We start from the raw sequence: 27,169 nt of genomic DNA, 5'->3' as shown, positions 1-27,169 counted from the left end.
ATTCACTGTTTTCCTAAGGCCAACGGGTGGCGGTGAGCCCGGGTGTGAGGGCCCTTTCATCACTGCTTGCAGCTTTAATTAATTTTGTGGCCTATTTCAGTAATAATTCTTTTATAGCCTACCTGTTTGATTATTAAATGGTCTATTGTTGATATACATGTTGTTACTGTTGTTTGTGTAATGTCTGTATTCATTGTCCCTCATGTGTCTATTTATTGTCTGTAAAATTGTTCATATTAATGTAAATGATTTCCTAGAAAACAGCCATTAGTTTTTTTCCGTGCCCTGCAAAGAAAAAAATTAAACCTATTTTGACTTATTAATAGCACATTACCTAGTGGTCTTTGTTTCTTTCTTTCTTTCTTTCTTGTACTCTAAATCATTTTTGGAGTATTCAGCAAATGAGATGGCAGGTGAGAAACAAAAGATGCTTTATTCAGTTGTTTATGCACCAGTGATTATCGCATGAGTAATTTATCTCTTCTGATATTGCACAGAAAGTAAAGCCTGTGTCTTGCTTGTGTAATCTCGTAAATATGTAAAATGCTCACCTCATGAGAGATGGAGTTCAACCAGTTTATTAGAGACCGTAGGCGGGAAATAAGAGCTATAGCAAAGATTATTTCAATAAAAAAGAAAGATATCAATCAGCATGAAGTGAGAGAGAAAGACTCTGTCTTTATAAAAATGAAAAGAGGTGACGGATTTAGAGAGACAACACAAGGAAAATACAAGAACTGACCAACATTAACAAGTAAGTGGCAGATTTGTGCCAGAATACACAAGCCTTCAAACCAAGGTAAAAAATAAATAAAATTGTTGTCAGAATACAAGGCTCATTTCAATGACTGTCAGTGGAGAAAGATGCTTTTTGTAACCAGATGGTGTAGATACTAATGACATCTGCTATCAGGGGCTAACAGAGCCATGCTAACCAGCCAAATGTTCTTGACCCCGCGGCCTGGCCTCTGCTGGTGGATTCTGCAACTGCACCATCTGCTTCATCAAAGCGTCTTTCTCCATTCATGATCTTTTAAAATGAGCCACAAGACTGATAAAGAAATAAATATTAGTTAAATATCGTGCTGTCATGGCTGTCATTTTCTTGGGGCTCCACACGCATTAGCAATTTTCATTTTATTTGAAGAAATCGTTCTCACTACATTACAAGTATTTGTAATTGTATGTAATTCAGTTAGCAATTGTAAGCAATTAATGCATTATTTACACTGTAAATAATGTAAACAGCAAGTAAATATGTTTAAGACATGTCAATTTATTTAATAATTAATCATTTATTCATTCATATTTTAAAGGGTTAGATCACCCAAAAATGAAAATAATGTAATTTATTGCTCACGCTCATGCCGTTCCACACCCGTAAGACCTTTGTTAATCTTCGGAACACAAATTAAGATATTTTTGTTGAAATCCGATGGCTCAGTGAGGCCTGCATAGCCAGCAATGACACTTTCTCCCTCAAGATCCATTAATGTAATAAAAACATATCTAAATCAGTTCATGTGAGTACAATGATTCAATATTAATATTATAAAGCGACAAAAAAACAAAATAACGACTTATATAGTGATGGCCGATTTCAAAACACTGCTTCTGTGTCAAATCATGATTCGGATCGTGTGTCAAACTGCTGAAATCACGTGACATTGGTGCTCCGAATCATGATTCGAGACGCTGATTCATAACACTTCGAAGCTTTCTGAAGGTGTGTTTTGCAATCGGCCCTCACTAAGTTATTATTTAGTTTTTTTTGGCTCACCAAAAATATTCTCGTCGCTTTATAATATTAATATTGAACCACTGTCCTCACATGAACCGATTTAAATATGTTTTTAATGAATCTTGAGAGAGGAAATATCATTGCATTGGATTTTATCAAAAATATCTTAATTTGTGTTCTGCAGATTAACAAAGGTTTTACGGGTGTGGAACGCCATGAGGGTGAGTAATAAATGACAGAATAATTTTCATTTTTGGGTGAACAATCCCTTTAGTGAGTTACTTGAATCAAACGTGAAGCGTTTAGTTATTTGCTTGATTCTTGCTTTTTTTTCTCTCTCTCTCTCTGAATATTTTAAGATATGCCGAGGGTGTTATCGTGTATTAACATAAAAGTGGTTAGCCTATATATTCTGTAAAAACTTTTAAAGCACACAAATCATTTCCGCCCTTGTCTACTTACAGGAAAACGACGTTTGTAGTTTTTATCACCGTGTCCTTCTCAGTGAGACAGCACAAATGAACAACATTTCCCACAGTGCCTATACCTCAGATTAAACATCCGCTTAAACATCCGTGTTCTAACTGAGGCAGTGGACTGCAACCAGCTTTTAATGCAAATTAATTTGATGGAGGACAGGTAAAACTGACCCCAGAACGGATTCTACATTTTTGTTGTTTTCCGGTTGTGTGTGCGGAACTAAATGTGACGGTGTAGCGTCTAATGTGAGCAATATTCTGCGTTCGTGAAAGGTATCAGACTATAACTAACTAATTATTAGAATGTGTAGTTTTGGTTAAGCGTTTAATGGGTTCTTGTAGTTAGATGTAGTTGGTTGTTTTTAAAGTTTGCTTCTTGAGTAAACAGTATTCAGTAAACTTGACTGCTTGCTTTGTGAAAATAGCTTTGTATTGTCACCAGAAACAAAACTGAAGTTATCTTTCAACATACAACGTATATCATCATATACTCTCTCTCGTTATTGCTGAACATATGTATAGCACATACTGCCTATCTGATCATTATATCTTTATTCATGTTTTAATCTATTACAGGGTTACATTGCAGCATGATGTCTGAGGGCAGTTCGTTTATGAAAGGAATGGCCCTAGGGGGTTTATTCTGCCTGGTGATGACTTACTTTGAGACCTTTAATCCAGGAACCCACTCAGAAGGTCACCTGCATCTCCATCATCATCTGAAACCTCTCAGCAAAGAAGAACTGCAAAAGTTATCAGAGGGTCAGATGTCTGCTCTCACCCAGCAGGTTCGAGTGTACTGTCTCATCATGGTCACTCCCAAGCTCCTGGTCCACTGGGCCACAGCCAACGACACTTGGAGCAAACACTGCGACAAATCTGTGTTCTACACATCCGAATCTTCCAAAGCTCTAGAGGCGTTTGATCTGCAGGAGCAGGATGAGTGGGCTAGGATGCGCAAAGCCATCAAACACGCCTTCGAGAACGCCGGAGACCTGCGCTGGTTCTTCTTGGCCCGGCCCACCACATTTGCAATTATAGAGAACCTTAAGTATTTGGTATTGGATAAAGATTCAAGCCAGCCGTTTTACATCGGCCACACGGAAAAGTCCGGAGAGCTGGATTATGTGGAGTACGACAGCGGGATTGTGCTGAGCTACGAAGCAGTGAGAAGGCTGATTGAAATATTCAAAGATGAGGACAAATGCCCAGAGCGAGGAAATGCCTTGTGGAAGATGCCTGAAGAAAAGCAGCTCGCCACCTGCCTGAAGTACAGCGGGGTGTTCGCTGAAAATGGAGAGGATGCGCAAGGCAAAGGGCTTTTTAACAAGAAGAGCGTCAGCTCCATGATTTCCGACAGCATGGGCCAAAACCCAGCCGACGTCGTGGAGGCCTGTTGCCCTGACATGGCCATCACTTTCGGTGGCATGTCTCCGAGCCAGATGCAGGTCCTGATGTATGGCGTCTACAGACTCCGGCCGTATGGACACGACTTTCATGATTCCTTGACATTTCTGCCTCCTAAAGACTCTGATAATGACTGATTGACATTTCCGTATTTGAACTGTTACTGTGACACAGAACTGAAATATTGATGATAACTGGGTGCAGGGCTGAATTATCTGTGATGTGTACTTTATTTCTGTTCGTGTGCGCTGAAGGTTGGTGCTGGTGTGTAAGTTGAGGGGTTTTCTGGTTAAAGCAAAAGATTAATGGTTTGCATATGAACATGATTTAAACATGAGGGCCAATATTGTAAAATTTTGTGCACTTGGTAGTATTTTAAATGAAAATTTGCTAGATTTATGAATGGCACATATATGGATCAGATATGCACTGTGCCATATGCACAGAAGTCCCTGCTGTTTCATGAATGGTATTGACTTCTACAATTTCTAAAAATTCAAAAGAAAATGCAAAATGTATACGTTATATGATCTATTTGATGATAACTGTGTTTTTATCCAGCTGTGTTTAAATTATTTTTAATTTTTTCTTTCTTTTCTGGGACCTAACAATGGGACACTGATAGGAACGAAAATGAAGAACCTTTTGGTGATTTTTAAAATGAAGTACAGTATTTTGGATATAAAATAGGGCTGCACGATTAATCACATGCTATTCTCACGCGCATTTCGTCAGTAAAGCCGGTTCCCTGATTACCGCTAAATCGCCATCACCTGTTTTTAAACGGAGCGCCTTTTATTAGACAGAGCCGTAGTTCACAGACAAGCCACGCAATATCGCGTTCATTATCGCAGGCGATTCATCTGCGATATGAACGCGATATTGCGTGGCTTTTCAGTGATCTACGGCTCTGTCTATTAAATGCCGCTTCATTTGAAAGCAGGTGATGGCGATTTAGCAGTAATCAGGGAACCGGCTTTACTGACGAAATGCGCGTGAGATTAGCATGCGATTAATCGTGCAGCCCTAATATAAAATATCAGAGGGAAAGGCCGTTTCTATAGCAAGTGTCTGAAGTCAGTTAAATGTGGTTTAAAAGTGTAATCCAAATACGCTTGAGTTTGTGAAATTACTTTTGCATAGAAAATTGTCTATTTACATATCAAAATATTGTTTCTATAATTCAGATGTACTTCATCGCACACTGGTTTACTTCATCGTACACTTCGATACTTTTTACTTAGTAAACATCAGGATGCTGATTCTCACCTGCTTTAAGGAATAGTACAGTTTACAAATAGAGTGCTATCAGCAGTGCAGTGTATAAAAGAATACACCCATAAAACATTAAATCGTCATTACATGAATGTTTGATCTTACAACAGATTACATCAATATTGGTAGGTTGGGATTATTTTATTTAATAAAAAATTATGAAAATGATGTTTTGGAGTCATTTTTGACACTGAAAGAGCTGTCCTGTTTCAGAAATGGTGTCTTGGTTAGGTTTGATGTTAAGGGTAGTTGTTCCCACATTAAACGCCTGAATAAGCATCAAATGTGTGACAGTGATTTAATGAAAATTAGAAACAGCTATGGGCTGATCAGCAGTTAATGATATATTTTTCCAAGCATTTTGTTTTTCTTTCCTCTTTCACTTATCTCTTTTCATCATCCTCCCATTTTCTCGATTTCCTATGCTGTCATTTCCAGCCTTTTATTTTTCTTTTCTTTTTGATCTTCTTTATTAAATCAAAATCTCTTAATGTTTTCTCGTTTCACAGCACATTTTGCTCATTTTTTATCCTTTTCTGGTCTTGTTTTTCTGTTCTCTATATCCTCCTCATCTCTTTTTGCTGTTTTCCATACTGTGATTTTTATTATTCAATCTCATAATTTATCTTTTCATTTTTTTTTTTGTTGTTGTTCTTTAATGAAGTTGTATTTTGGTCCTTTTTTTTTGTCACCCAAAGTGCAACCGCATCATATGCACTTGTTCACACCGCTATGGCTCCAACACCTCTTCAGTTTTTTTCGTGATATTCAGCATTTTCCTGTTTTTTTTATCCTTTAATCAGGAGTGTTAAACTCCTGGATGGCCCAGCTCTAATTAAATACACCTGATCCAGCATATTGAAGCGCTTTGAATACTGAGAAAAGCGCTATATAAAAGTAACAAATTATTATTATTATTCAGGAACTGACAGTGTAATACATTTTTCAATTTCTTCCTGTATATCTGCATTTGACAGTGTGGTGTGAAAGAGACCAGGAGTATCAATAAGTGATTTACCCTCAATTCAGTGGTTTTCTGATTGTCATCCATTGTCAGATCAATTATTGCATCTACTGATATGCCACTCAGTTTATTAAATCCCCTGCTATTGTATTTTTATCCTCATTCGATGACACGTTTCAGTCAAAACAAAGCAGGTGTCTGCACTATACAGAACTGCTATAATGTATCAGTACCAAATACCCCTAGATCAGCAATTTTTCCAAAAGGCAAATGTTTATGGTACAGTGCGTTAAATTTAGTTTTTCAATTTTTTTTCCATCTTTGCAGTCTTGGCTTATTTTATCCCTGTGAGAACTGTTGATTCAATGGTAGAAACACTAAATTTAAAATGAAATTAGAGTATGGTATGACTGTACATCAGCAATTCACTCATATATTTTCCCACTGCATTATAAACCATTTCATATTGCTTAGCATATATTTCAGCATGACGCTACGTTCACTCATCTTCCCTGTTCTTCAAGTTGTCTTCTTTTCCAGTAGAAAAGTGGGACTTTTTTTTTCAATTTTTGTCTCTAAATACATTCAACTGAATTTGATTTTCCTTTTAGATCCATCCAGGTTTAAATGCTTTCAATTCAGTTCCATTACATGTGGAGATTCCACAAGCTGTTTGTATTCACACTTTCTTTAACAGCAGTCAAACCCCTGCCACTTGAGTAAATTTATCCAGTCAGCTTTAGTAGTTTAAATTTTCATAAATATGATGTGGATGTAGTGCAACAGAGGCATTTGTGCTTTTTAAAAGAAACATCAGCCACTCATGGGATTTTGAGTTTCACTGGCATAGATGTCTGTTTCCTGCCTTTAGTACAAAAAGACATGGGTCCAAACTATAAAACCACAAATAGGTCTTGAATCAAACTGTATATGATGCATAGTATATAGTGTCATGTTGATTTAGATGATGTGTAACGCATTTTTGGTCCATCAAATACCAACATTTTTGGGCAAGTGAGAAGTATACATACAAATATTCTTTAAATAGGTTTTAAGCTGCCAAGACACAATCGAGCTCTCACTGTAGCAACAGACCATTTCAGTTTGGAATGACTTGAATGCGGGTTTTATTCGTGCATTAAAATGGGGTTGTTTTCAAAGCTTTCGGTATGGTAGACAGTTGAGTCCATTCATGTAAACAGTAGCAGCCTGGTGACAAGGGGTCCAAACAGTTCCACCACATCCTCATGTCTGTCATTACTTATACGTCTTCATGTGCCACAGTCCATCATTCAGATAGTGAACGTTCTCGATTCCAATTCCCTTGTTTACTTTCTCTCTGTTTAGTGAAGTGAGACAAGAAAATCATTTAGTGTTCCATAACCAATAAACTGTAGAGTCAGGTGATGAAATGATGCTGTCAGATTTATATTAATTTCATGTATTGTTTTCTTCTTTTATACATGTTGTATTTACACAGCAATCTAGAGTAGTGGTTTTCAACTGGTTTGGCCATGGGACCCACATTTTTCCATGGTCATTAAGCCGCAACCCAAAGTTTGTCATTTGAACCAAGCAAACTTGTTTCTCAAAAATGATTGCCACACCACACACTAACACTGATGAATAAACAGTATTATAGGGCAGTTGTGGTTAGAAAGTCCCACTTATAACCCGAAGGTCACGGGTTTGAGTCTCAGTACCGGCAGGAAATGTAGATGGGGGGGGGGATGAATGAACAGCACTCTCTTCCACAACTGAGATGCCCTTGAGCAAGGCACCTAACCCTGCTTTGGGTGTGTGTTCACGTGTGTGTGTGTGTGTTCAATACTCCCTGCTGAGTGTGTGTACTTGGATGGGTGAAACGCAGAGCACAAATTCACCATACTTGGCTACATGTCAATTCAATTTCTCTTATAAAGGTAAGATTAGTAAATACCAGTCCCAAGCTAGTTTTTGTTAATACATAAGATTAAACAGCTTTCATAAATCTTGTATCAGAAAAAAAACATTTAGGCCTGGTTTCCTCGACAGGGTTTAGATTAAGCCAGCATTAGGTCATTTAGGACATAATTAGGACATTTAAGTAGCTTTTTTTTTTTTTAACATGCCATGGAAAAAACATTACTGGTGTGTATCTTGAGATGAAAAAAAATGACATATTTAATATGACATATTTAAAAATTAAATAAATAAAATAAATAAATAATCGATTCTAATTTTTACCTACCGATTTTGATTCTTAAATCCTAAGAATCGATTAGTCTGTTTTCAGTTGATGAATGAACAGAACATGTAGCGCACATCCCATTCAATAAATCGCAATAATCTTTGTGCTTTGTTACTTTTTTACTGTCTACACACTCCACAACCCACTCAAAACAGTATTGTGAACACCCTTTTGGGTTGCGGCCCACCAGTTGAGAAACAATGATGTAGAGGTTAGAGGAACTAAAGATTTCAACATTTTAGAATGTCTTTAGAATATTTAGAATGTTTTTAAAATAAAAAATTTTTTAAAATAGCATCTTGTTTTCATAGACATGCGTGTGTGGTTCTGCATTTTAAAATTTAAAGTTAGTTCAGCCAAAAATGACATTTCTGTCACTAAGCACCCTCATGTCCTTTCAAACCGGCAAGACCTTCGTTTATCTTTCGTTCATCAGGTTTTTTTTTTTTTTATCTCCCATAGAAAGCAACGAAATTACCACATTTAAGGTCCAGAAAAGTAGTATTGTTAAAATAGTCAATGTGACTACAGTGGTTCAACCTTAATGTTATGAAGCGAAGATAATATTTTTTGTGCGCAAAAACAAAAAAATAATAACTTTATTCAACAATTTCCTCTCTACCCTGTCATTATCCTACGGATTTCTCTGATTTCATCAGAAATATCTTAATTTGCGTTCCGAAGATGAACAAAGGTCTTGTGGATAATTACTGACAGAAATTTCATTTTTGTGTGAACTAACCCTTTAATGGGAATTCAGAACGCAAATTACACTTACATGTCATCTGCAGACATCTTCATGACTCCCACACAGAGTGCATGCTGCTTCCCTTCTGCCATTATGGCCTGAAAACAAATACTTAAGGACAACAACCTGCGCTATACACACACCAATCAAATATATTACATGAATAGTTCACTCAAAAATAAATATTTACAGCAGTGTTGCTATGGTTTTCAGTAACTGAAAGTCGAAATTAAATAAAAATATTAGTTGAAAAACAAAATGTTGCCTTGAAAACTACCTGAAATGAATACATTCAATTTAAAGTACTAGAATTATTAAAGCTAATAATGAAAGTAAATTATGAAAAAGCTAAATAGAAATATAAAAAACTGAATCAAAACACATTAAAAAAAAACTTAAACTAAAATTGAAAATAGGTATTTTGTTTCTGTATTTTATCTAATACATTTCAAATGGACAAATATACCATAAAAGTAGTAAAAGACGATTCCTTTGTGTGATGAACAGACCAAATTTTTTATTTATTTTTTTATATCTAAAGGAGTTGTATGGTGCTTTTTATGTCCTTTTGTAATTGGTGTGAAGATTCTAAGAGTAAAAAAAAAAAAACATTTTTATTTTTAAGTGAACTATTCCTTTAGAATAAATCAATAGGATTTATTCTTCAAGTGCAGAAAATATTTAAGGAACAAAAAATGAATACAACAGTTGGAAAAGATACAACTACTGTGTCTGTGTCAGCAGGGTAGAGTTTGGCTCCTGGTGATGTAAGGCCTGGGCACATGATATTGGCTCCACTCAGAACAAATTTGATGGCTCCTTTATCTACTTGCTGGTGTGGCAGGATAAAGGGATCTGGAGAACAGACACGTGAATATCAAGCATTAGTCTGACAAAGTGAAATGTAAGTGTAAGTTGCGTAACATAAGAAATCTGCTGTCATCCGAGAAAATCTTTTCTGCAGAGAAAGCATCTTTCTACTAAAATTAAAGCTGTCTTACATTTGTGTAGAAGTCTGAGGGTGGGATAGAAAGGCCCCTCTCTTTGTCTGAAGAAGAGCAGCTCTCCATTTACCGTAAGAATCTCAATATGCTCATGACTGGAAACATAAACAAAATATCACACATCTGATGTCAAATTAGCTAATCCTTTAGTACTGCATTACAGTAGTGCATATCAATAACACCGACTCCATATATTGTGAAACTCTTACCATCTCACAATTTTGACTGGGTCCTTTTTGGGCATTATCTGGTTGAGCCAATCATCGATGTTGGGAAACTGATCTAACAGTTGATTCTTTATACCCTTAATTACAGATGTCTTCAGCTGAATACAGTTTGAAACATTTTCCTTTTCATCAAATCTATGAAGACAAAGAGAAATAAAAGAATATAATGCAGATGACACAGGTGCAGGTCTCTGTAATCTTATTTTTTAAAGTATTGTTTGTTAAAATAAAGAAATTATTCTAGTCTAGAGGTCTGATATAACAATTACCCTCAAATGTTTAAAGACTTATGTAAACATTATTCATTTTGCTTACCATCTTTTCAAGTTATAAATATCAATAGTGTGAAAACACATGAATACAGATGGATCATTACTAATGGACCTTACAAGTGAGCTGTGACAGAGCAAGTTAGCAGTGTAGCTAAACAGGTTACTGTCTCGGTTACAGAATTAAGGGCACATATTAAGTTACAATATCATATTAAACTTGACCGAGAATACATGCAATGTATATTTTTTTTACCTCTACGGAGATGGCAAAGCTACTGAGCTAATGAAACACTGCATTACTGTAACAATGCTAAGTTGCGTTAGCTACTATTTACAAGATTGACAACGGCTCAAGCTTACTTTTTAAACATCCTTGCGAGTCGTAATCGGTCACTCTTGTCCTCTTGTCTATGTGATCTTAGAGAACCAAAAAATAATAAACTAAATACTCAGTATAAGATGGTTTAATGAACTGCACGCTTCACGTTAACCGCAGGTGATTCCTGTTTCATTTACGACAGTGGTAAACATTTTACGGCACGGCAGCATGACAACATACAGTAGATCAGAGCCGTAGACTTAATACCTTTTTTTACAGTCTATGCTTGATACATGTAAGTATCAATTCAAAATCAGCACAAAAAAATAAATAAATAAAATAAATAACTGATCCCAGCACATTAAGACAATTGTTTTGTAGGCTATTATATGTTGTTTTCTAAAATGTTTTGTTGAAATATGCAAAATGTTATCTAATTAAATATGCACTATTTTGCATACATTTTCAGAACAGAAATATGAACATTGAATGAAGCCTGGTTCAAAATTCATGTTTCATTTTGCTGACAGATTTAAAGTTTTTAGAGAGGGGGTTCTGGATATCTATTTTTAGCAATCCATAAATCAGAAAATATGTCAACAGCCAGAAAAAAATAGATAAATGTTCACCATGCTTTTAGGAATAAAGGTCTGGTTTCACAGACAGGGCTTCCCAGGTGAATAAAAAGTACATTTCTATATTGTTCTTAAAGTGCTCTATTTTAATGCACTAATTTTGTACTTAATATACTAAAAAAATTCTTTAGTACTTCTTAAGATCATCTTAAGAACATCTAATAAGTGTACTCAACTCTGCTATTTTGAGACACCATGAAATATGAACTAAAATGTGCTTTAATTATACCATATCTATATTTTAAAAATCTATTTAAATACCACTTTACATTTGAACCCATAGAGTACAAAAAGTGGTAACTAAATATATTTTTTAAATATATAGTATATTAAAAGCACATTTTAGTTCATATTTCATGGGGTCTCAAAATAACACAGTTGAGTACACTTAGATGTTCTTAAGATGATGTTAAGAAGTACTAAAGAAGAATTTTTAGTATATTAAGAACAAAATTAGTACACGAAAATAGAGCACTTCAAGTACATTATAGAAGTGTACTTTTTTTTTCACCTGGGTTAGCCTAAACCAGGATTAGGCCTTAGTTCAATTAGGATATTTAAGTATCTTTTATAAACATACACTAGAAAAAAACATTAATGGTGTGCATCTTGAGACAAAACAATGGCACTGGCATATTGTTGCTTTCAGTTAAAAAGGCTCAAACATGCATTTTAGTCTAGGACTATTAAACCTTGTCTGTGAAACCTGGGGAGAATGTTATTTAAATCAGATAAATGATAAGTTATATGAAATCTACAGGTGCAAATAGATCATGTGTATTTTGGATGTTTTCTTCCCAGTAGTCTTAGATGATGCATTATGGAAGCAAAATAGTCCAAAATCTCAAAATTGATCAGAACATGGAAAAAAAACAAAAAAACAATGGTTTTGCCTTATGTGTCTTGCCTTGAATTATAATCTCAGCCAAATTCGATATTAATAATAAAAAAATAAATAACAAACATATCAAGTTTTGTATGGTTATTATTAAGTAAAATACCTAAAATTATGTTCAATGTATTAATGAAAAAAATAAAAGACTACTTCTAGTTATTTAGAAGTATTAATTTCTCATCATCCAGGAAATATCACAATCACTGATCAGAGGGACAAGATCATGGAAACACATACAGTTGTTTATTCTGAGGCAATAAAAACAAGCATACTTTTCCAGACACTGGACGACTGTCCACTTTAGTATGATTTCTCAAAACACCACTGCCAAAACTTCCACAGACAGATCCAGTGATGCCACACAGAGGAACTTCTCAGTAAGTAGGCCTAATTCAGAACTTAAGGGATATATAAACTTGGAAACACTAGGATGATAAAATGATGCTGCTGTGCTTGTTCTGAGTTTCCAAAGAAAAAAAAATGCATTTGCAATGTAGTCGAGAGTGTCAAACATCAAAGTTGTGTGTAAAATGTATATACAAAATAAACAAGAGGAGGAAATGTGAGGTGTAAGCAGGGGAAAAAAAGGAAGATGTACAAGTTAGTGTTTAGCAGCGTTAACATTCCTACAAACAAAACAAGTGCTTGATTTATCTAATCTTGGCACATACTGTGAAATTTCCAATCAGCCTCAATTGTTCTATTGATCAATAAATCACATTCACAGAACATAAATCGCTTGTGACCAATCAGCTGAACTTTCTTTTCATTGTACAAATTTATCAAACATTGGCAAAGAGAAAACCTGTTTTCAATGTTCATACACTGCTACCCAATACAACACTGACTGAACAAATGAGTCAAATTCCGTCAATCTGGTTCTGGTTTTCTTTGCACAGGTAATGTTATAATATTTTCGTGGGTTAACAATGAAAAGAAGAAGAAAAAGAAAAAAAAAGAAAAAAACAGACAAACAACAGCCATGAAACAGAGTCTGAAAATAAATAACTTTTCTTTTTAAGCTCAGGTTAGTCCAATTCTTTGAAGCATTGTAACAAAATTATTTTTTGTTTTGTTTGGACATTCCTTTCTGAGGGAAATAAAACACACCCTACCCTGTCAAAGCCATGAAGAGAAAACTGATTCAGTTGTTGGTCACTGTGGTGAAGATGGTAATGTGAACAAAAACTGGAATAAGGGGTTCCATGTGCTAAGGGAAGTAAACAACGTCACTGAGAGCATCTTCCTCCTGTCATTTCTACCATCCCTCATCTTCCCCTCTTATTCTCTCTCTCTCTCTTTCTCTCTCTCTAAGCCACATAGTTGTATTGATTGGGATTCTCCTTATCCCTTTCCATGTAGTCCCTGTCAATAAGTGACTCTATCCTCTTCTTCAGATCAGCAGGCTGCAAAAAGATGAAGCAAAATTTAGTGACAGTGGCATATGATTTATATGAAATTAGTCTTGGGCTAATTTGCAGTTTTAGTGACATTAAGAACATTATTCATATTTTCATATTACATAAAATCTTGAGATGGAAAAAAAGATTTATCTGTCAACAATTTAAGTGCTATCTAAATGATTATAACAAATCATAACTGTTGATTATTTCCCTTGACTGTAATCATGATTATTTGTGCTAGATAGAATTCACATTAAACTGTCATTATTATATCATATTCATACAAATTCCACAACAAGCTAAAAAGTGTTCCTGTGATTGTGTTTTATACACAACTATTCAAGGCTGCAACTATTTGATCAAAAATACAGTAAAAACAGGAATATTGTGAAATATTACCATTTAAAATAACTTTTCTATTTTAATATTTTTTTGTGATGTCAAAGCTGAATTTTCAGCATCATTACTCCAGTCTTCAATGTCACATGATCCTTCATAAATCATTCTAATATGCTGATTTGCTGCACATGAATTATTTTTTATTAATCAATTTTGAAAACAGTTTTTGCTGCTTGTGGAAACTTTTTTTTCTTTTTTTTTTTCCTCAGGATTCTTTGATAAATAGACAGTTTAAAAAAACATCATTTATTTTAAATACAAATCTTTTAAAACACTAACCCCCAGTTTCACAGACAAGGATTAAACCTAGTCCCAGAATAAAATGCATGTTCGGGCTGTTTTAACTGAAAGCAACTTGCACTGACATTTCTTAAAATATGTCAGTGTCGTTGTTTTGTCTAAAGATGCACATCAGAAATGTTTTTTTTTTAAGGCATGTTTATAAAAGCTACTTAATTGTCCTAACTGAACTAAGGCCTAATCCTGGCTTAATCTAAACCTTGTCTGTGAAACCAGGACTAAGTCTTTACTGTCAATTTTAATCAAATTAATGGATCATACCTGAATATTTATTTCTTTGGGGGAAAAAAAAAATCTTATTGACCCCAAACTTTTATACATACTTGTATCTTTAATACATACTTGCCCCTCTCAGAAAGAAAGAAAAAAAAAAAAACTTTGACAGATAATGTGCAACATGTGATTGTAAATATCCTTATTATAATGCATGAACATGAAGTGGTCTACATTGCACAATAAATCTTTCTTGCATTGTGTATACGACTTGGTGATTGTTGCAGTATTCTTGTTTTGCCTGGCTGCTAAATCACAGTTTATATATATATATTAGCTGCACGGTATCCATTTATAGCCTATCCATGACTAACTGTGCAAGCAAAACATTTCTGTGACCTCACCTTGACTGGGAATTTAAGTTGGTTATACACTTCAGATACCAGAAGATTATGGCTGAGAGTTTTCCTCATTTTCATGATTCGAACAATGGCAGCATCGATTTGGTACTGACGGTCCTGGAATACTCTCTCTGTAGTGCTGGCTTGCTCCTCCACCTATGAGGGACAGCAAACAAGGATGAGACCAAGAGGCCAACAGCACAACAGCAATCAAAATGACAGGTGTGCCAGACAGTACCGTTTCTTTCATCTGGATCTGGTTGATTTTAATCCTGAAGAGTTTGTGTTTGAAGTCATCATTACATGAGAACTTGTCTCCATCTTCTACGTCTTTACTCTTTGGGATTTTGGTAAGGACACGCGCCTTCCCGCAGGCCAGTGATTGCAGAGTCCGCCTCAGCTCACTGTCCTCTGCAAATGTTTGTGTATTTTTATTTATCTGAGGATCTTGTGTCAAATTTGTTAAACACTTTGAAAGTTTGTAAAAGGCTGTGAGATTTAACTTAAAGATTAGCATTAAATGGAATGGGATAAATTGCAACACAGATTTTACAAAACAAATCACAAGACAAAGTTTGTTTGTCACAATTATCCATACCAATGCCTGTAGCCAGTTTAATGTCCTCCAGAGAGAACTCCTCCCCTTCATTAAACATAAGCAGAACTAATGTCTGAAACAGAGACACCTGAAGCTCTTTTTTACCCTGTGAAAAACAAAAAATGTTTTTCTTACAGCCAGTCATTTTTCTGAGAATGGTCATTTTCAATTAATTAAACTTGTTTTATACGTCACGATCAGCTACCAATAGTCTGGTAATCATGCCCAGTTGCCATTTTCAAAATAAAATGTGCATTACCTCTTTGAATTCTGCCTTTAAAACACAATGTCCTAACGTCGACTGCCACTGTAGTTTACGTCCGCTGTGTTTGCCAAGGTAAAACGTTTTGAAAATCTCCTGCAATTTCACCATCTGGAGAGTGAAGGGTATTAAAAAAAGATCATTTATTAATAATATAAGTAATTGATTAGAAGCTGACAAAAGCTCCCATTTCTCAATATTGATCAGAACAGACCTCTGGAGGCAGATGCACTTCCATAGGGACATATGTTGGCCAATAACCCATGGTGAGGATGTTAACTGTCAGCTCAATGTTCCCGGGAATATTTTGGCATTGCATGTGCTGAGGTGCAGAATCAAAAAGAGATATTTGTAAGATGTGACTAGGCACAAAAAGAGAACATAAATAAAAGAAAAAAAAATAAAATATATTATTATTACTTGTTTGAACTGCACCATAATATCTTTTGACAGCTCCATGTCTTTGAACATTCCTTCCAGTTTACTAGTAAATGCAGCTCCACATTCTACAAGAAAAACAATTGGCTTCAGTCAGTTGAAACACCTGTGATAATGATGGGATGGTTTAAGAATCAAAACAGGAAAAGAGAAATGTAATTTACCATGCTTCAGTTTTGACAGCATTGATTTCTCTGCATCTACAGAGGCACTCTTTCCAACCAGTAACCTCTTTGCCAAGTCTTTCTTGTAGAAGGCCTCAAAGACATCTTTCCCTAAAAGAGAGAAATGAGAAAGTCTATGAAGCTTAGACGGTTGTTTAATAATTGAAAACTCTCTAGGCCTTTGGAATAGAGCATCAAGTTTAAATGTATTACCGTAAATGAACCTGAATATGATCATTATCTTGTCCAGCATTTTCTCGAGTTCCTCATCAGTTGCTTCTTTGTTTCCAGCACGAAGCTTTGAATCCACATATTTTGCTAAAGAACATAAAATCTCAACATTAGTGAATATTAATTTGCAAGCTCTCAATCAAATAAAAACCCTCAATAGCAATGTTTCCATCTACCTACTATTATGTGCATTTTTGGATATCGTATAAAAAAAAAAAATGCTGGATGGAAATACCAAGATGCAAATTCTAAAAAATGTGCATAAAAACAAAAAACAAAAAAACGTATGCACTCAGTTGAGGCTAGGTATGTCAATTTACATAAATTCGCACAATCGATCATCGTTTAAATTAACGATCAATTAATCGTTAACCAGCCTCTTAAATCTGAAGTAGGGGGCGCTAATAACTCATAACGTTACTTAGCTACTTGTTTAACCAACACAAAGCAGGTTTTGTTTTAAAGTTTAGAAGCTTGGCTTTACAGTGAATATAGGGAATATGACCATCACTAAACAAGTGCTTTTAAATTTGTGGACATATTAGAAGTGCTCAATTTTGTTTGCCTGAAAAAATAACTGCTTTACATGAAAATGTGATCTGTAAAATCACCGTACATAACAAATATACTTGTTTTATAATGTTAAAAAGGTAGCAGAATACAACAGGCATATTGGTTTCAGTTAGAGACCAAATTACACTTAGTATTTGTATGAAAAAGAGCCGCCAATACATGCCACGTATACAGATTTTGCGCCAGTTTTTTATTAAATCATAGTAGATCGCACCTTTATATAAGGCAGGTGGTCTCGAACAAGCCCAAACATAACATTGCAATCAGATCACTGAGTGACATGCTGCTTGCCTAAAGCTATAGGACATCATTATTCTGATCACGTCGTGGTCACGTGTTTTCCAACATCATTTGAAAGTCCAACCAATGGAAACTGGATCTTGGGTATAGTGGGTAGAGACGATGTATAGAGACAATTCGGACACTGTTTTACAGCTGGAGTGTGCTTGGATTGGTTTGATCGCTCAGATTGACAGGCTTTGATTTACCATGCGCCATAGAAAAGGAGCACACAGCTGAAAAAGCACTGGAAGATCAATCAATCATCCATTGGATCTTATTACTCGTTTAATGTATGTATTTTTATGCGGCGTTGACACAAGCAAGTTCTTATGTTCAGTAAAATCACTTGCTTCTGTCTTTTCTGACCCTTAATTAAGTTAATTAAGTTTTGGCTAGCCTACCTAATCTATTGCATGTCTTGAAGTCATTAGGTGTGTTTGACTTGAAGCAGCGCTGCGCTGACCAAACGGTTTATGACATCAGCACATACGCAAGAACGATACGGCGCGCTTGCTTAATTTTTTCCACATGTCTGCTGGATGTTTTGCGCGCATGAGCTGCACGCACCTCAAAACTCTGCACTCTAATGATGACCTTGCTTAAATTGACCAAAGAGTTTTATTGATAAAATTACTTTGCTTCAACAAATGAGATTGGATAATTGAATTTAGCAGTGGATCAATTTCACTGCACAGCATCTCAAATGTTGGTTTGATCATTCTGAAATGCCTGAATCAAACAAAGTCTGTCATCAGAATGATTTGGTTTAATTCCCTCCCAATTCCCTGTCTCACACGATTGCATTCCCAAACACTAGGGGCCGTATTCACAAAACATTTTATCTTACTACTAAGAGTTCTCTTAAATAGCAGTAAAAGTTCTTAGCTAAGAGTTTTCTCTTAAAACCTATTCACAAAGCTGCTGAGACAAGACTTCAGTCTATTCCTTAGTAAAAGTTTAAGTTAAGAGTAAGGGCGGGGTTGACCTCGTTGCTATGGAGTATACACACAGCGATTGGCTGAAGTCAGCGATTTAATCATAGAAATATTGTAGACTGAGGTGTCATGTTTCCACATTAAAATAAAGGTTTTAAAATACAAATGTTGCATTATTCAAATAAATATTTTTTAATAAAAATGTTGCCATAGTCAAAATAAAATGTTGCCATATTGCTGCCATAAAGGTTTTAAAATGTAGGCAGTGTCACTAATTAAACTAGTATATACAGTTAAATGTCCACCTCTTGGGTGTCTGCATCTCAAGGGAATGCAGAATTCAAGCAACAAATTATATTATATTATTATATATATATATATATATATATGTGTTACTCTATAAATCATTTGTAAGTGTGAACTAATGAAAACCATTGCCACAGATAATCAGACAATTTTTATTTATTTGTTAAAGGTTTTTTTTTTTGGCATCTCATCGTAGATTCAAATCTATAAATCAAAATGTATTGCATTTATGAAGAAAAGGTTCAGCACTTAAGGCTCTATCGCAGTTGCCTCAATGGTGTACAGTGTCTTTAGGTGGATTAGGACTGTTTGTGATTTGGTCTTAGTGACTTCGGAGTCCTCTTGACTACTCCTAACGTTTCACAGATTTAGGAGCTAGTTTTAGCGCTCTTAGAGCAAAAATTTCTCCTAAAATTAGGACTGTAACGCCCATTATTTCTCCTAAATCTGCAAGTTAGGAGCTACTTTTAGCCTTAAGATGTTTTGTGAATACGGCCCCTGGTACCCAAATGCAAGAGAACATCACAGTGTTTATTGCGTTTCGTCTGCATGCTCTGAGGCACAAGTCATTTATGATGTTGGAACAAAAGAGCCATAGAGGCTTCTCCAAATTCCATTTGTATTACAGATACGGCAATTTCCCAGAAAAACATGGGATGGAAATGCTGCTTTATTCGCAAATGTTCGATATTCAAATTTTGTGCAAAAGAAAAATTTGCAACTTTGGATGGAAACACAACTAATGATTGGTGGGAAAACAACATTTGTGAACTGACCTATGAGCTCTGCAGGTTTGTTCGGCCGTTTGTTGATAAAGGTCTCGAAGGCCTCCTTCATGCCATTTACAAACTTCTCATTCTTCATGAAACATACATCGATGATGTGATCGACTTTATCCTTGAAATCCAGAAGCTCCTGAACCATCGTCTTGTCTTTCTCTGGGTTGATGACAATTGTGCTTCCAAAGGCCTGAGACAAAAAAAGACATGACTTGTGAACCTGAATGTGCACATAAAATCCAGATGTGTTATGTCATCTAGAAGTGTCCCTTGCACACCTTTATGTACTCAATCCAATGTTGCAGCAGAACCTGGACGCCGCCTTTCACACGACTGAAGAGCTGATACAGCAGAGACAGATCCAGAATACGGTTCTCATCCAACAGGTTATTTAAACCTTGAGTTTGCCAAGAAAACAATCACTTATGTAAATCACTTCTAATTTTAAACAAGAAACACAATGTCAGTCTTTTTTTTTTATTCTATGAGGGTGATACCTTTCTGAAGTATTGCAGTGAGGTGTTCTCCAAGCAGTTGCTTTTCCACTGTGGCAATGAGGGATTTTCTACAAATAAAGATAATAAACATTCACATATTGTTTTGCCAGCTTAAGGACTTTTATTAGTCATATTCTCTGCATATTTACTGTGTGCTCTGGTCTAAGTATGTAATGACTCTGTCTGCTTCCTCTTCCAGACGTTTGTTGACATGATGGAGATACTCTGGCACCTGAAACAAAAATATTTTGGAGATCAGGGGATAAATCTAATTAAAAGCATAGTTCACAAAAATATAAATAACAAATGTTTATCAGTATTGCGAAACATTTTCATTTAGATATTTTTACAATCACAGTTCCTAGAGACCAAAGCAGACAGAAAAGGACCAGAAAAGTGGTCTGTATGACTTATTCACTGGTAATCTTCTCAAAGACATATGGCCACGGGAGACTAGAACAAATCTAATGGAATACTTTACTTTGTCTTTTTTTGGAGCTTAACAGCCTGTGGTCACAATGAACTGTGACTGTATGGAAAAGATTATTTCATTTTTGTTTGTTTTCCACAGAAAAAAATAACAGCCTAACGAAGTAGGGGTGTAAGTCATTTTGAAACTATTGAGGGCGAGTACATCATTTAAAAATAATAATTACAAATCCAGCCTGCAGCAAAGTATCAGTTTAAACCAACTTCCAGTTAATGAGACATGATAAAAAATACTTCCACAGAATTTGATACAACAATGAGGGGGAAAAAAAACGAAAAAAACGAACCTCTCTTTCCTGCATGAGCCTCTGGCCCTCTGCAGCATACAGTCGATTTGTCTCCTCCAAAAAGCGTTGCTCAAATGAATCCTGATAAATCTGTCATAAAAGGAGCAAAGGTGTGATTACAACAGTAGCCTACTAACACTAACAGGTTTGGCCTGTTAATTTAAGGGCTGAATTTAAGGGCTGAATGACATCAGGACATCAAGACAAAATCTCACAAGAGCTGTACAAGATTTGCCATGGTTTTGATTCACTTACAGAAAACCAAAATAATAGTATTAAAGTAGTATTAAAGTAAACAGCAATTAAATAATTAAATATAATAAAAATAACTTTCATTAATGCTTTAAAATATGCGACATGATCAATTCGGAGTAAAAAAAAAAAAAAAAAAAAAAAAATTGCATGTGGCATAATGCTGATTAATACTGATAATATTTTGATCCATCCCTCAGTTTAAGAAAATAAATTACCATGGAGATAAATGGAACCATGTATATTGAGCGTTTAAAAGCAAAAATGTGAATTACGAATACTTACATTAATATGGCCCTAAAAATGTATTAATATTCATAATTCTTCATGTTTTGCATCATATACTACTGTTTAAGCAAATGTTTTGTAAAAACAAACAAACAAAAAATTCTCAAGTTAACATCTAATATAAACAAATACAACTATTTGTAACAAATATAAAAATACATTGCTGAACTAACCAGACTGTACAAAATACTTTTTTTTGTTCTTGCCTGTCATGCGAGAGTTATTGGGTTTAATGACTTTAGATTACTTATGACATTGAAATTGAGCAGACAACAAGAAATACAATAAGTAAATTCCTTGCGGATATGGCTGTGTTTGATACATCAATACAACTATGTATCGTCACATACTAATTGTCGATATCGATACAGCTGCTTCCGCAGCACATGCACAGCAGTGAACCTGTGCTGAAATTAATTAATAGTAGGGCTGCACGATTAATCGCATGCTATTCTCACGCGCATTTCGTCAGTAAAGCCGGTTCCCTGATTACCGCTAAATCGCCATCACCTGCTTTCAAATGAAGCGGCATTTAATAGACAGAGCCGTAGATCACTGAAAAGCCACGCAATATCGCGTTCATATCGCAGATGAATCGCCTGCGATATGAACGCGATATTGCGTGGCTTGTCTGTGAACTACGGCTCTGTCTATTAATAGGCGCTCCGTTTAAAAACAGGTGATGGCGATTTAGCGGTAATCAGGGAACCGGCTTTAATGACGAAATGCGCGTGAGAATAGCATGCGATTAATCGTGCAGCCCTAATTAATAGAATATAATACATAGACTAGAACAAGTTTTAATCTGATCCGCAGAGGAACCTAACTGGGGTGGCCTGATATCAAGAGACGCAACCCCTTAATCAGAGATTCACACTTGAGCAATACAGAAATAATGAATGTGTGTGCGTGAGCTACAGCGAAGAAAGCGCATTAGTTTAGAATGCTTCTAATTTTTTAATCATTTTCCTTAAATGTAGTGTGTTCATTTGTGCAGTGATAACCTAAAAGCAATGAAAAGATGATTTTATTAATATATTAGAATGAGTACATTATTATTAATGTGCTTAAACAAGAAGAAAACAATTGGAATATTGTACTTGGTGGGGAATGCCCAATGTTAACATGAAACCCTCGCCAGCCCATTACCTACGTCGTTATACAGTGCTAGAGGCCCTTCATAATGCAGAGGGCAACTGCCTGCTCTGCCTATAGTTAGCAATAGCCCTATAATATGCAGTGTTTAATGAGTAGCTGCTATACTTATGGAAACACAACCGTTTTTTGCACTTTAAAAAAAATTGAAGGGCAAGTCAAAATTATTATTAATAGTATTAAAAATGTGTCTTTTTCAACATTATGCCATAAATACAACATAAACATACAACACAACATGCAACACTGAGCACAAATGAGAAAGCAGGTGACCTAACCTGCAGATCTGAGAGCATGCTCAGAAGACTCCTCAGGAGACTGCGGTCTACAGCCTCTCCACTCCGCTCTCTCTCAATAAGCAGCAGAATCCCATCGATTGTCTTACTCTGCACCTTCAGGTCGCTGATGATATAGAAACGAAACAACTCCAAGCCCATGTCCCTAAAGATGAAACACAAGTGTATATTTAATCACCAGAGTTAGGAGCAACAAAGCACTGGTAAATAAAGACAGCATGGGTGACACTGCCAGTGTTACAAATTCAATATCTTTCACCAAGAGTGGACACTTACCAGATTGATGGCAGCATTGAATTTTGTAAAACATATGTGCGATCCAAAAACAAAAATATACTCCTAATCATGATCTACAAGAAAAGACAATGTTTTGTATAAAAAGCATTTTTGCAAACAGGTAAACAACTAAACATAGGAGATGTTAATGAAAACACCAACTTTCAACTTATTCAAAATAAATGTAGTGATGAGATATACTTTACTAACCATTTGTCTGCAGTGATCTTGCCAGCATTTGTCTATTTTCTTGAGGAACAGAACACTGTCTAGGGCATCCGTAGGAAAAGAGTTAAGTTAAATTGCCACAATTATGATCAGCAGTCTATAACAAGAGTCCTAATTAAATACCAGTGACTGACCTCATCTCATAATTTTCTTAAAATGTTTCCTCATATTTTTAGTACAGAAGAGGATTAGGGCCAAGCAATAATAAAAAAAAATAAAACCATCTCGAGATTAAAGTTGTTAAATTTCGAGAAAAAAGTCGAGATAAAATGTTAATAAACTCGTAAAATTATGAGAAAAGTCGTTAAATTACGAGAACAAATTCATTAAATTACCAATTTGTTCTCATAATTTAACGCCTTTTCTCTCGTAATTTAATGACTTTATCGTCATAATTTCACGCCTTTTCTCTCGTAATTTAATGACTTTATCCTCATAATTTAATGACTTTATTTCTCAACATTTTATCGACTTTTTTCTCGAAATTTAATGACATTTTTCTCATAATTTAACAAATTTGTTCTCGTAATTTAACAACTTTTTTCTCGTAATTTAACGTGTTTATTCTCAACATTTTATCTCGACTTTTTTCTCTAAATGTATCAAGTTTTTTCTCGTAATTTAACGAGTTTATTCTCAACATTTTATCTCGACTTTTTTCTCGAAATTTAACGAGTTTTTTCTCGAAATTTAACAACTTTAATCTCGAGATCGTTTTATTTTTTTATTATTGCTTGGCCCTAATCCTCTTCCGTATTTTAGATCATCATATGCACCATATGCCAGTTTATCAAAAGCGCTGATGGAGGTTATGCCAAACTTTCAGCAACTGTTTAAAATTGTTGAAAAGTTTTTATATTTTATAATATTTTAAATTGTAATATTTCACAAAATTACTCTTTATACTGTATGCAGTCTTGGTGAACATAAGAGACTTCTTTCAAAAACATTTTAAAAATATTACTGACCCCAACTCAAGGGCAGTGCACAATAATGTGTTTCTAATAATAATAATCATATCATTTTTAAACCTTGGTTCATGCTTTTTACTTTCAGTCTCTCCAGCAATACAGCAAGAAACTGAATGTAAATGTGTAGCGAGGAAAAGGATATTCTCTGAACTGGTCAATCTGTGCCTTGATATGGTCCTCACAGACCACTCTGAGCTGTTTATAAAGCTTAGCAGATATCTTATGGGAGCACAGGTTTTCAACAGCCTGGAAAGATAAAAGGGAATAAATAACATTAGAATCCATATATAATATTACTAAATGATTAAACAAATACATAAAACACATAGCCTACCTGATATAGCTCCTCTAGATTGTACTTAATTGAAGTGCTGTTCTGTATGGCCTCTACCGCCTCCTTCAGCTTCTGCCAGGTCTCATTTGTGTAATTCTCCGGTAATTTGGGCTTTTCTAATAAAGTATAACAAAAGAAAAGGATGTGTACAAACACTTAGATTGCATAAGAAACAAAAATCTGGTAAGCGTTTCAGGTTTTGATTTTGTTTACACAAGTGATGTGCCTCTATAAACAAATGCAAATTACAGAAAGGCTATGATCGCACCGATAAAAATCTGGTCTTATTCATGACAGTAACATTTCCTTGAATAAAATAAGTTGTTTACCACTGTATTAGTTGTATACTGTTGACAATTGTGTACTTTAAGAATATTACATCAATAATTAACTTTCATAAATGATTTAAAATATACAACATGATTATTCCCAGGTGAAAAAAATACTATAGTAATTGCTATAGTGTTTTTGAACCATACTATAGTAAAGTGCTTAAATTAATTTGTTGTGGTAATTCTATAGTTGCTGTGGTAATATAACAACTATAATAATATAATCAAATTACTTTACCTAATACTGTACTAAGTTTTCTACAACTATAGAGTATATTATACTAAAACACACTACAGTTTACTGTAGTAAAAACTGAAGTATACTACAGTATTTATTAGTTTATCAGTTCACTATAGTTAATACTACAGCAAGCTTTAGCATTCATTAACAAAGTGTTGTAAATACTATAAAATATACAGTATACTACAAAAATATTGTTCAAAAGCACTATAGTATTTTTTCACCTGGGTTGCTGAGTTTCAAAATTAAGGCTATGGGGACTAAATGTTGATAGGCAATGTTGAATACTACTGAAAATATTTTTGACTTCCCTCAGTTTGAAGAAAAAAGTTGTTACAGTTGTTAATTTAAGATTTTAAAAGCATTATATATATTAAAAGCATATATATAAAAAAATAACATTACAATAACAGAAAAAAGGATGTGTTAAGATGCAAAAAAAACAAGCAGTCAGATTCTGAACGTCTATATGAGTGCGTAGTAAAAGCTGGCCTCAGTCATAACAGCATTTTCTTTTATAAGGCAATTATTAAAGTTGTTTACTGTTGTATTAGTCGTGGCTGCATTGGGCATGATTTCTCGACAACTCAGGTGCGTTTGGTCAAAGTTCTGAGACACAGCCTGCAACAAACACAGCCTGTTTTCAAAGAAGACAAGAACAATTCTTCGCCTACCTTTAAAGTTTTTGATAACAAGTTTCTTCGCAGCACCGGGTTTACTGTTGGAGAAGGTGGCGGAGCCCACAGACTTGGTTAGTCCGTTCGCATGATGCCCAACACCTCCAGTCAGGAACACATTTCTCGCCTTTGAACACGACTCGGCAGGGTTACACGACTCCTCGGCCATCTTCACATCCAGTCCGATCAAATCCAGCGGGTCCTCGAACCTCAACTTCTTCTGGATGTGCTGCTGCTGTTGTGAACTGGAAGAGCAGGACGTTGTGGAGGAGGAATTACAAATGGCTTTAGGAGACGAAGATATTGAATCAATGTCTTCCTTCTCGGAACTGTTAATTTTCCTCTTCTTAGAAGATGTTAGGCTACTGTCGTTGTGAACATCAGAAGCTGCCGGTTTGGGCTCTTGGGCTGGCGGTGGGGGATTAGGGGAAGGTAAACCTGTTGGAAACATGAAAAAAGAAATACTAAATCAAATAGCTAATCTACTAATGCTACGATCCCGGGTATGGACGCTTTATATTCCTCGGTCTCGGTCGGGGAAAGTAAAACCTCGCGTCTCCGTGTGTGAATAAGGAGAAAAAGAGGATAAAATGAGAAGTGCAGCCCCACTTGGACCCTTCTCTGCTCTTGTTATTGCCAACAGAGGAAAGATGGTTGAATACTGCTTCCTCTCGCTCGAGCACACACTCCGGTGCGCTGCACAAAGTCCGTTAGAATACAAACTGCTTTTGTCGAGGGCTGTTTGCATTAAAGCATTCTGCTGAACGCTTTCTTTCCGCTCGGGAGATTGGCTGGTATTTTAGGTTTGAGGAAAAGTCTGCGGGTAAATAGTAACTTTTCTAAGAGGCGACGCTGACCCGCCGGAAGTACTTTCGACCGTTGCTGTGCGCAGCTGCTGTTGAGGCGTGTTGGTTAAGCGCGAGGCCTGACGTTTCCGATCCTCCATTAGGGGGCGCCAACACATAATGCGCAGTTCAGTCCCTAAACTCTCAAAAACAATTGAAATATTTCATCAAAGATTGTCTTTGATTACTATAATGTTTGTAAATTATATATTTAACCCTTAATCGGCTCTTGGGGTCAATCTGACCCCGCTGACAGTTTCCTTCGTTTATAAAAAAAAAGTGTTCCCTTCATCTCAGGGACATGAAACTCTGTGATGTCAGAGTTTGGTGTCAGATTGACCCCACATTGAAAAAGAATGGGAAAATGTAATATGTAAATATGAAAAATGTATATATGTAAATTATTATTATTATTTTTTTCATTTCATTTGTCAAAAAAAAAAAAAAATCCTGAATAAATCTGAAATGTTCTGCATTTCCAAAAAGGTCTGGTCCTTGACCATGAACACGAAGTGGAACGA

At 35.3% G+C, this 27,169-nt stretch overlaps 3 protein-coding genes across 6 annotated transcripts; 1 reads left to right on the top strand and 2 right to left on the bottom strand.

Moving 5' to 3' along the window:
* Positions 1–2,340: 2,340 nt before the first annotated feature.
* On the top strand, positions 2,341–4,380 carry c1galt1c1 (C1GALT1-specific chaperone 1). 3 transcript variants are annotated; one of them, XM_067375557.1, is made up of 2 exons: positions 2,341–2,380; positions 2,797–4,380. In XM_067375557.1, the coding sequence occupies exon 2, from the start codon at positions 2,811–2,813 to the stop codon at positions 3,762–3,764; it is 954 nt and encodes a 317-aa protein (XP_067231658.1). In that variant the 5' UTR covers positions 2,341–2,380; positions 2,797–2,810; the 3' UTR covers positions 3,765–4,380. The 3 variants fall into 3 exon arrangements, with proteins under 3 accessions (XP_067231658.1, XP_067231574.1, XP_067231744.1); XM_067375473.1 differs by having other exon boundaries at positions 2,371–2,493; XM_067375643.1 differs by lacking the exon at positions 2,341–2,380 and adding an exon at positions 2,678–2,695.
* A 2,447-nt stretch (positions 4,381–6,827) lies between these two features.
* mcts1 (MCTS1 re-initiation and release factor) lies at positions 6,828–10,870 on the bottom strand. Its single transcript, XM_067375381.1, has 6 exons — positions 10,708–10,870; positions 10,058–10,210; positions 9,846–9,943; positions 9,566–9,699; positions 8,875–8,942; positions 6,828–7,205 (listed from the first exon to the last, which is right to left on the bottom strand). The coding sequence occupies exons 1-6, from the start codon at positions 10,716–10,718 to the stop codon at positions 7,124–7,126; spliced, it is 546 nt and encodes a 181-aa protein (XP_067231482.1). The 5' UTR covers positions 10,719–10,870; the 3' UTR covers positions 6,828–7,123.
* Positions 10,871–12,426: 1,556 nt separating this feature from the next.
* cul4b (cullin 4B) lies at positions 12,427–26,663 on the bottom strand. 2 transcript variants are annotated; one of them, XM_067375201.1, is made up of 20 exons: positions 25,801–26,663; positions 24,554–24,669; positions 24,362–24,465; positions 23,231–23,300; positions 23,021–23,094; positions 22,727–22,889; positions 20,754–20,843; positions 20,127–20,209; positions 19,978–20,045; positions 19,759–19,877; positions 19,478–19,670; positions 16,588–16,692; positions 16,375–16,485; positions 16,193–16,278; positions 15,987–16,094; positions 15,770–15,883; positions 15,511–15,616; positions 15,151–15,323; positions 14,916–15,068; positions 12,427–13,602 (listed from the first exon to the last, which is right to left on the bottom strand). In XM_067375201.1, exons 1-20 carry the CDS (start codon positions 26,252–26,254, stop codon positions 13,507–13,509), a joined length of 2,586 nt encoding a protein of 861 aa, XP_067231302.1. In that variant the 5' UTR covers positions 26,255–26,663; the 3' UTR covers positions 12,427–13,506. The 2 variants fall into 2 exon arrangements, with proteins under 2 accessions (XP_067231302.1, XP_067231377.1); XM_067375276.1 differs by having other exon boundaries at positions 16,208–16,278.
* Between the last annotated feature and the right edge of the window lie 506 nt (positions 26,664–27,169).

The sequence above is a fragment of the Chanodichthys erythropterus genome, chromosome 1 (genome assembly GCF_024489055.1).
Source record: "Chanodichthys erythropterus isolate Z2021 chromosome 1, ASM2448905v1, whole genome shotgun sequence".
In the NCBI taxonomy this organism is placed as follows: Eukaryota; Metazoa; Chordata; class Actinopteri; order Cypriniformes; family Xenocyprididae; genus Chanodichthys; species Chanodichthys erythropterus.
The sequence above is the reverse complement of the archived record's forward strand: the minus strand, read 5'-3'. Positions and strand labels throughout refer to the sequence as shown.

What these genes read in the sequence shown, in the direction of transcription:
- cul4b (XM_067375201.1), bottom strand. Translation starts at nt 26,254, where the DNA reads ATGTTTCCAACAGGTTTACCTTCCCCTAATCCCCCACCGCCAGCCCAA. An exon ending in CATATTCAGGTTCATTTACG is followed by an intron (nt 16,486 to 16,587) that starts GTAATACATTTA and finishes TCTCTCTTTTAG; the next exon opens with GGAAAGATGTCTTTGAGGCC. An exon ending in AACTTAAATTCCCAGTCAAG is followed by an intron (nt 13,603 to 14,915) that starts GTGAGGTCACAG and finishes ATCTTTTTGCAG; the next exon opens with CCTGCTGATCTGAAGAAGAG.
- c1galt1c1 (XM_067375557.1), top strand. Translation starts at nt 2,811, where the DNA reads ATGATGTCTGAGGGCAGTTCGTTTATGAAAGGAATGGCCCTAGGGGGT.
- mcts1 (XM_067375381.1), bottom strand. An exon ending in CCAGTCAAAATTGTGAGATG is followed by an intron (nt 9,944 to 10,057) that starts GTAAGAGTTTCA and finishes TTATGTTTCCAG; the next exon opens with TCATGAGCATATTGAGATTC. An exon ending in CCTCAGACTTCTACACAAAT is followed by an intron (nt 9,700 to 9,845) that starts GTAAGACAGCTT and finishes TCTGTTCTCCAG; the next exon opens with ATCCCTTTATCCTGCCACAC.